The sequence below is a fragment of the Galeopterus variegatus genome, unplaced genomic scaffold (assembly GCF_000696425.1).
Source record: "Galeopterus variegatus unplaced genomic scaffold, G_variegatus-3.0.2 Scaffold103, whole genome shotgun sequence".
Taxonomy (NCBI): Eukaryota; Metazoa; Chordata; class Mammalia; order Dermoptera; family Cynocephalidae; genus Galeopterus; species Galeopterus variegatus.
In genome coordinates, this window is record NW_007726214.1 from 834,331 (window position 1) to 844,187 (window position 9,857).

Genomic DNA, 9,857 nt, shown 5'->3' on the forward strand with positions numbered 1-9,857 from the left:
CCAATTCAGAAGATCTAAAGTATAGGGTCCCATAATTTGCATTTTAATCAAGTTCTTTTTTTTTTTTTAAAGATGACCCGTAAGGGGATCTTAACCCTTGACTTGGTGTTGTCAGCACCACGCTCACCCAGTGAGCAAACCGGCCATCCCTATATGGGATCCGAACCCGTAATAACTTCGTATAGCATACATTATACGAAGTTATACGAAGAATCCAATCTTTTGAAGGAATTTCTTACTCCATGCTTTTCTTTGCTACAATCCGAGTTTCCTCCATTTTTACTCTCTCCGTCTCTCCAACTGGCCCCCATCCCACCCTGTTCTACCCAAACTACTCACATCAGCGCTAGTCTCCCAACTCTGTCCCCTTCCCGCCCCCGCCCTTTTCTTCTCAACAATTTCATTCCAACCTTTTCTCCCACAGAACCGTGTACTTTTCTCAACCCCTTCCCTCTGAACTCTCCTGCCTCGCTTAATCAAGTTCTAAAGTGATGATGCTGAAGGGTATTTCTGGCTCCGTGCCCCTCTTTCTATCAACACTCCCCCATTTTCTCTTTCCTACCACTCATCTACTGCTTTATTTCTTCTCTACCATCCCTCTCTTAGTCTCCTTTAGGAAAACTAAAGGAAAGACAGAAAATAGGAATGAATATTGGGTTAGATTTGTCTTAAACATTCCTTTGGGCAAGGATTCAGCACTCTATTCTGGTTGATAGGTGTTTCAGAAGCAGAATTTATTCCAAACACATACATGCTTCCTCTCCCCCTTTTATTTTTTTTGGCAGTTGGCCACTTTGGGGATCCAAACTCATGACCCTGATGTTAGAAGGCTGTGCTCTAATCAAATGAGCTCTCTCCTTTTTACCTAACAGTTGGGGAGTAGTTCAGTAGAGTAACAGATGATTTTCCAGTAAGATTTTGCCTTGTAGGAAATGGTAGGTAATATTCCACTACATTTTAGAAAATTTCCTCATCTCTCCTAGACTTTTAAAATTTTTATTGTAGTAACATACACATTTACCATTTTAACCATTTAAGTGTACAGTTTAGTGGCACTAAGTACATTCACATTTTTGTGGAACCATCACCACCACCATCTCCAGAACTTTTTCATCGTCCCAAACTGAAACTCTATACCCATTAAACAGTAACTCGCCATTGCTTGCCTCCCTCCCCAGCTTCTGGCAACCACCATTCTACTCCTAGACTACTTTTGGACTCAGTTTCACTTAATAAAAGAGAGGGTCCATTGCTGACTCATGGGATTGCTTCTATATATGTAAGCCTTCTTGCATACATGTGATTAAGTTTATTGTATTAAGAGAAAGGTAACAGAAAATGGGGTTGAAGAAAGAAAGAGGTGAAGACACAAACTAGATGAGGGTTTTCATACTGGGAGTCCTATCCACAGGCCTCAGCAGCCCTGCCATGGATCTGCCCGATTCTTTCGCATCAAGAAGTTGATCTTGCGAGCCATTTCCATGTTGTAGATCCGCCGACAGGTTTCATAGCTTTCCCGCTGTCGCCGGCGGCAAGGCTTCTCATAGTACCGCCGTCGTTTAATGTCCTCAATAAGCCCATCCACACTGAGAATTCTGTATAAAGACAGGCAATGAGGTTAGAAACTTGAGCTCATTATTATTCTTTTCCAGTTTCATAGACACTCAGAAGTCAAGTGGCCAAACAACTGGTGTGTGTAAAAATGAATGGGAAATGGTGGCAATAACAGCATTAATCTACTTACAGAGGCCCCAGTAAGAATTTGTGGGGAAATAAAAAATCAATTAATTACATGGTCCTTACTCTTAGAGATTTTACATTCAGGAAAATATTCTCAAACTTTTTTCTACCACAACACTTCTGAGGGATATGACACAGTCCCATAAAAACAGTGGCTCCCAATGGCAGTGATTCTCAACCAAGGGGGCATTTCAAACTTCACAAGGGGCGAGCCATTTGTAGTTGAAAAAAAATCACCAGAGGTGATTCCTACTTGGTCCTTAGAGGAGAATGTAGTTCCATCCTTACTGTGTTTAAGAACTGATACAGGTGAAGTCTGTAGGTCTGAGAAATCTCTGGGCCAACCTAAATATGAGGGTACTTCAAATAGTTTGAGAAAAATAGAATTGGAAGATAATATAAATCTTTCCACAAACTTTTTTCTTTTTTTAATTCATTTTCTTTTATTTTATATATATTTTTTTCCCACAATTTTTTTTAAGATCCTTTATACAGGGAAAGAGGTGTCCCTTATCACACCAGCGATACACATGGGAGCATTAAAATAACAGCCTCGGGCCGGCCCAGTGGCTCACTCGGGAGAGTGCGGTGCTGATAACACCAAGGCCCCGGGTTCGGATCCCATATAGGGATGGCCGGTTCGCTCACTGGCTGGGCGTGGTGCTGACAACACCAAGTCAAGGGTTAAGATCCCCTTACCGGTCATCTTTAAAAAAAAAGATAAAATAACAGCCTCACCCATCATTTTTCCATGTATCGCATGCTCCAACCACACTATTTTGCTGACTCTCCCTGAACACACTAATACTCATGCTGTTTCCTAAGCCTTGAATGCCACCCCAACTAGTAGCAGTCAACATTCTCACTGAAATTTTTCTTATCTTTTTGATGCCAAGCCCAGATGTCAACTCTCTACAAAGTTTTTCCCAACTTCTTAATAAAAGAAAATCACTAGACTAAAAATCCCTGAAAAACAGAAACCATATTTTATTAATGTTAAAAATAATATTTTATAAATGTCTGTAAAATTGAGCTCAACCTATTTCTTTACTGCTCACCCAATTCCCTGTGATGCAACTTCTCCTGTTGGATTGATAACTCTAACTCAAACTCAGCTCTTTGTTCTCACTGAGCCAAGAAGACACTGGGGTTATTCTATAACCAACCTAATTCCTAGACTCTTGAGAGCTCTGGCTCCAATCTGCAATTTCTTTTCCTCTCAACTCATCATCAGTTGGTCCCGAGGAGGTCTAGAGGCATCTTCTGCTATTGCCCTCCATTCCTGCTTACCCTGTCCTTTCATTACATGCAAAAAGTAAGTCACAAACACAACTGGAGATAAGGAAGCTGAAATATATTATGATTGGAAGAAGGGGTCAGAAAAAGAAAAAAATAAAAATAAGAAAAGCTATCAGCTACTTATGCCCAGTGGTAAACCCCATTTATTGTTGTTATGTGTCACCATAAAGCCCAAAATAACAGACTAAACATGAACTTGAAAAGAATTGGGCTTTGGGTAAATTAGAAATATGAATAGACATGTGAACCACTGTCCTGTGGGATCCTCTCCCAGGCTCCCGCTGTTTAACATCAAGAATGATTTGTAGGCTACTAGAGAATCCTATTTGTATAGATCAGTTTGCTTAGGTTTTAGGGGCAGAGAGATGGGAAGCAAGGCAATTGCTGCAAACTCCCAAAAGTGAGAGAAGCAGATTAATGCAGGTTCTGTTGGAAACATCAGTATAGTCATGCTCTAGTCTAAGACTAGAATCTTTTTTTTTTCCTTTTTGTCTTTTTTTCATGACCGGCAACGGATCGCAACCCTCGGTGTCGCGCCCGTACTGGACCGGCACCAGCAACGGGATCGCAACCCTCGGTGTCGCGCCCGTACTGGACCGGCACCAGCAACGGGATCGCAACCCTCGGTGTCGCGCCCGTACTGGACCGGCACCAGCAACGGGATCGCAACCCTCGGTGTCGCGCCCGTACTGGACCGGCACCAGCAACGGGATCGCAACCCTCGGTGTCGCGCCCGTACTGGACCGGCACCAGCAACGGGATCGCAACCCTCGGTGTCGCGCCCGTACTGGACCGGCACCAGCAACGGGATCGCAACCCTCGGTGTCGCGCCCGTACTGGACCGGCACCAGCAACGGGATCGCAACCCTCGGTGTCGCGCCCGTACTGGACCGGCACCAGCAACGGGATCGCAACCCTCGGTGTCGCGCCCGTACTGGACCGGCACCAGCAACGGGATCGCAACCCTCGGTGTCGCGCCCGTACTGGACCGGCACCAGCAACGGGATCGCAACCCTCGGTGTTGCACCCGCACCTCGCTCAGCCAGTGAGCAGCCGGTCTGTACATGGGATCCGAACCCTCGGCGGGAGCGCCATCGCGCTCCCAAGCGGCGCACTGTAGCAGTGCGCCACCGGGCCGGCCCTAAGACTAGAATCTTATAATAGAGAAGTAGGGCACCAAAGACGAGAAGACTCAGTATCCTGATCCACAAAGGGTCTCCTTCACTGGCCTTCTCCCTCAATTTACCCTTACATGTTGGTATCCCTCCAGATTCTGACTGTAAACATCCTCCTTTCTGGCTCTACATGTTTCTCTTAACCTTTACTACTGGGCCTCAACCTCAATGCACAATGAAATCACCTCCTAAAGAGTTTGTAAAAGGTACTGATGCCCAGCCTCCCCTCCACACAGATTATGATTTAATTAGTCTACAGTGGGGCCATGTACTGGGAATGTTTTAAAAGTTTCTCAGGTGTTTCTAATGTGGAACAATGATGGGGAACAACTGACCCAAAAATGTTGACTCCTAAATCCCTATCTCTAGCCCTGATCTTATCTTAGAGGTACACTAGTACTTCCAACTGCCTCAAACCCTACAGAAAACAGAATTTGTTGTCTCCTCCCCAAATTTATCCGACAATATTCTATATTTCTGTACAAAAATTACAACAGAGTATGATAGGTGCAAAGATAAGGGAAACATTGCTATAGAAGCAGACAGAGGCATTTAACCTGGACCTGACAATGAGAAGGTGGTTATGAAGGCTTCCTAAAGGACAATTTATTTGAAATGTGAAAGGTAAGGAGGATGCCCTATTTTCATTCTTTCCCTACGCCAATTATTGTCCTAAAACATAAATCAGATCATTTCATTCTGGCACTAAAAAAACATTTCCTAACACACAGAATAGTCTAAGCCAGTGGTTCCCAGACTTGTCTGCACATTAGAATCACCTGGGGAATCTCTTAAAGATTCCAAACCCTAGGCCACGCCCCAGACTAATTAAATCAGAAGGAGAAGGGGAAGGGGAACGGGAAGAGATATGTGCAGTTTTTTTTTTGTTTTTTGTTTTTAAGTTTCCCTGGTAATTCCAATATGCAGACAAATTTGGGAACAACTAGTCTAAGCTCAAAGCCGAAAGCCCAAACTATTGAGCTTCACCCTATCTTTAATGACTTGCCCTGTAAAGCCTATGCTCTAGTCATACTAAAGGAATGTGCAGTTCTCCAAGCACTGTACATTTAATTTTTACCTTTCCTCACGATGTTCCTTTTACATGAAATATTCTTCTTTTTGCCCTGTAAAGCCTATGCTCTAGTCATACTAAAGGAATGTGCAGTTCTCCAAGTACTGTACATTTAATTTTTACCTTTCCTCACGATGTTCCTTTTACATGAAATATTCTTCTTTTTCTGCCTGATGAAATCCTATTTGTTCCTCAAAAGCCCAAATTGTTATCATGTCTGCAAACTAGTCCAGGTTAAAGCAATCATTCCTTCCCTCCATTCCCAAAGCACAGTGATTTTCAAATTTTATTTATTTATTTTTATTTTTTATTAAAAGATAACCAGTAACGGGATCTTAACCCTTGACTTGGTGTTATCAGCACCATACTCTCCCGAGTGAGCCACGGACTGGCCTGATTTTCAAATTTTAGCATGCGTTGTCACCTGGAAAGACTGTTAAAACACAGACTGTTATGACACCTCCAGTTTCTCATTCTGCAGGTCTAGGGTGGGAGCCAACAATATGCATTTCTAACAAGTTCCCAGGTGATGTTAATGCTGATGGTCTAGGGAGAACCAATGCCACAGCACACTGTTAATGCCTCTTTTATAGCACCGATCAGACAGTATTATATTTAACCATAAAAAAAAAATTCCCTTAATGGGTTGTGTGCTTTCTAAGGTTAGAGATCAAAACTATTCATCTTTACATCTAACAATGCTTGGCAAAAGCAAATTATCAGTAAATGTATGACAAAACTGAGTCCTCTGGATGACTGACAAATGCCCACAGCACAAGGGGTTAAGTGACTTTATGATATGTACAGTTCTTGGGGACATTAACTCATAAAGCCTCAATAATATTACTTTTACCAAGATGGCACATTAGAGTTTAGATAGCATTTTTACATTCATGATCCTATGAAATTGATTAGGTAGGTAATGTCATCTTTTTATAGATTAGGAAACTAAAGTTCAGAGAGGCTGACCTGCCCAAGATCATAAAACAGAGCTAGAAGTAGAATTCAGGTCTTTAATGCAGTGCTCTACAACAGTACTTTGCTTCTCAAACAAGTTCAGAAGAATTCACCATCCATGGGCAAAAGAGACAATGAACAAGGAAAGAGCTGGTCTAGATTCTTCAACTGGAGGAAAAGAGGAAATGGAAGACAAGATGACATGGCACTGAGGGAAAGGAATATTCTTAACATCTAAGCATTTATTTCTGTCTTAACCTGTGTTCACTACTGTTTAATGAAGGTCACTTTTCGAATTAGAGACTAGTATATTGGAGAAAATTGTGGAATATACTATAGAGCATATGTACTTCACAGGGCTTGGTTTTCCAAAGTCTTGCAGTTTCAAATATTGACCTTGCAGAGGACTGGAAATTTTCCTCAGGCTATAAGTCTCTCGTGTAAGATAACGATTTGTGGCACAGCAAGGTTGCTGGCTCAAAGACAGATTAGTTACTGACTGATATCTAAGTTGCTGGAAAACTGCTAGAGGGAGAAGGAATGTTTGCTAAGGTCAAGCTTGTGTTCATAGGACCACTTAATTGTCTACTGGAATGTCATCTGACTTGTTTCACTGAAAGTTACCAGCCTATATCGTTAAACTATAATCCTACCTATGTTCTCTTCCTGTAACTTCTGGTCTGGAAAGTAAATGCAGGAAGAAAACCCCAATTTGGAGTTAATTTCCCGAGGAAGGGATGCCTCTTGCTGGAGGGTACCAGGGAAGTTAACAACATCAGGGTTTCTCACTGCTCAGAAGAGATGGGCTTTGAGTAGTCCTTTGCATCTCCATCACCCAGGGGAAGTGGGGTAACAAATCCGTGGGGGACAAAGCAACAGAAAATACAGAAAAAACTCTCAAAGAAAAAAGATTATATGTATGTATGTATGTATGTGTGTGTGTGTGTATATATATATATATGTATGTGTGTGTATATATATATATATATAATTTTAAAAGGATGAGGAAAAAAATAAATAAAAATAAAGAAAGAAAAAGGATAAGGAGACTGGATATGGGAGGTTGTAAAAAGGACAGAGACCCCCAAATATAGCATCACCTAGGAAGAGGAGCCTTTTGGAATGACAATGACAGTTTACTTTTTTTTTGACCTTGGTATTACAAGACTGTGCTGTAACCAACTAAGCTAACTGGTCAGCCCTGATAAAGACAATTTAAAAGTGGGATAAAAGAAAACTGTAAGAGGAGGGAGTTTAGATACATACTCAAGTATCCCAGTGGAGTTTCAAAAGGGTTTTGAAACAGATGTGATCATCTTACTAAGTAAATGTCTGTGTTGTCAGGCAAAAAAGAAAGACAAGAAAAAAATAACAAAAGAACATAAGGGTGGAAGAGGGGAAAGAGTAGAAAGAACATAATGATGGGGTGGGTAAATGGTGTTCCCTGGATGTTCTAATGACTTCCAAAACACAGACCAAACAAATTCCAAGATGCCATGTAAGGATTCTCTCTCTTACTCTGAACCTTTTAGTCATCCTAAAAAAGCACAGATTACCTTCAAATGCTCCAGAAGTTGAGGCATTTACTCAACTTCATCTCTAATAGAATAGGATGCAGGAAGAGCTTTGTAGAACTCAACAAGTATAGGGGCCGGCCCGTGGCTCACTTGGTAGAGTGTGGTGCTGATAACACCAAGGCCGCGGGTTCGGATCCTATATAGGGATGGCCGGTTTGCTCACTGGCTGAGCGTGGTGCTGACAACACCAAGCCAAGGGTTGAGATCCCCTTACCGGTCATCTTTTTAAAAAAAAAAAAAAAAAGAAAAGCAATAACAAGTATCATGCTTAACAAATTTTAAAAATTTTTAACCGAAATTGTGAAAGAGGTAAGAATGTTCACTACTTCACCTTTTTTGGCAGTTGGCCAATACAGGGATCTGAACCTGTGACTTTGGTGTTATAAGGCTGTGCTCTAACCAGCTGAGGTAACCGGCCAGCCTACTTTTCTGTATGTACTTCTGCAATTTCTGAATAAGTATACCAATGTTAAGACTGAGAAGAGTTAAATATCACTACAGGGTCCCACAAGGTTCTCTCTTCTGACTTTAAAGGACCCAGAATTCAATATATGTGATGGGGAGGCCTTGGAAGTGACCGAGTCTCAGTGATCCTCCTGTCCATTTGCTTCCATAGATAGTTTAAGGACTAGCAGACCAAGAGCTTTAGAGTAAACAGATCAGCCTAGAGTTTGGGTGCCTGGAAACCTAAAACCGAAGGAGAAATCAGCTGCCAGTTTTAGTGAAATTCAACTGATTATGTAAAAGAAGCCGACCTGCCTGGAGGAGGAAGTTGGGGGTAGCAGACTCACATGTCAGTGTAGCCAGCCTACACTGAAACAATGTGTGTGCAGAAGGACTCAATGGACCCAGAAGCTCAGCCATCAGCAGTAAAATGGGTCAACTGGGTACGCTTCTAGTGTGCTTGATTTTCCTTGTTTGGGGGCCAGCCAATCACGCAGAGCTTCCTAGCAACTCCCACCTTCCACCTCCACATTCCAGGGCATAGTGAGGACCCCTGGTTATATAAGAGGCATTTTGTGGCAGTCTCACTGGGCAAACACATAGGCTGTTTTCCTTTGTAAGACTCCTCTATCTCCCTCTCCTCTCACTTGCTCTACCTATTGTTGTAATTAGACCACAGAATAAGCAACTTATTTTTAAACTAGCAACAATCAGGGGCTCCAATCAAGATGGCAGAATAGTCCCCAGCATCACTCTCTCCCACAAATCAACCAATTTACAACTATTGAAAAACGATGACAGCCAAGCTGGGGCTGCTAGAGCTCAGGGGAAGAGGAGGAGAGATCTACGGAGTTCATGAAGGCAGGAGAAGCCATGATGAGAGAAAGAAAGGATTGCTCCCACCATTTTGAGCCCCGGCTACTTCAGGGCTGGAGCTGGTGAGCCCACGGAGCAAGAGCTTGCAGAAGCTGCAGCTGTGCCCTTCGTATGAAGTTGCTTGGGGGATGCAGGGGAGAAGAGGGTCTTGGTGGCCCCCAGGCCAGCAAGACAACTAACAGTGTTCCCAAGGACCCACATAAGGAGTGAAGAGTCACAGACAACTGAATAAAGGAGCCACTTAAGAGCCACCTGAGTCACCGCAAGGGATCGGCACATAGCCTGTCCCATGGGAAGTGTTTGGAATGTGGGCAGTGGGAGGGACAGGCCCACTGGGGGAACACTGGGGTACAGCATGGACAGCTGATTTGCCCTCCAATCAGTGCGGGATCACTCAGGGGAGACTGGGCAGGAATACAGAACTGCAGGGGTGTAGTTTGCTGAAAAGACTCAGGCCCAGACCAGTTGCCACACAACCCAGGTGTATAAGACCTCACAAGACCTGGAAGTACATACAAGGTCAACAAATTAAAACCTGAGCTGCAGAAAAAGCCTTCTCCAGGGAATCAGCAGCACTGAAGCAATTTAGCTTAGCTCAACTACCGGGCTCAAGTGCTGGTCCCCACAGGAAGTTCCTCCATTTTAGAAGTAAACAAAGGACAACAAATTAGTTCCAGTCAGAGTTTTTTTTTTTTTTTTTTTTTTTTTTTTTTTTTT

At 42.9% G+C, this 9,857-nt stretch overlaps 1 protein-coding gene across 1 annotated transcript in view; it reads right to left on the reverse strand.

Annotated features, from left to right (window-relative positions):
• Positions 1 to 1,289: 1,289 nt before the first annotated feature.
• MRPS21 (mitochondrial ribosomal protein S21) overlaps positions 1,290 to 9,857 on the reverse strand; it is a 15,526-nt gene continuing 6,958 nt past the window's right edge. Inside the window, exon 3 of the mRNA XM_008584715.1 lies at positions 1,290 to 1,595. Coding sequence (XP_008582937.1) covers positions 1,415 to 1,595 — 181 coding nt within the window. The 3' untranslated portion in view covers positions 1,290 to 1,414. The remainder of the gene's footprint in view (positions 1,596 to 9,857) is intronic.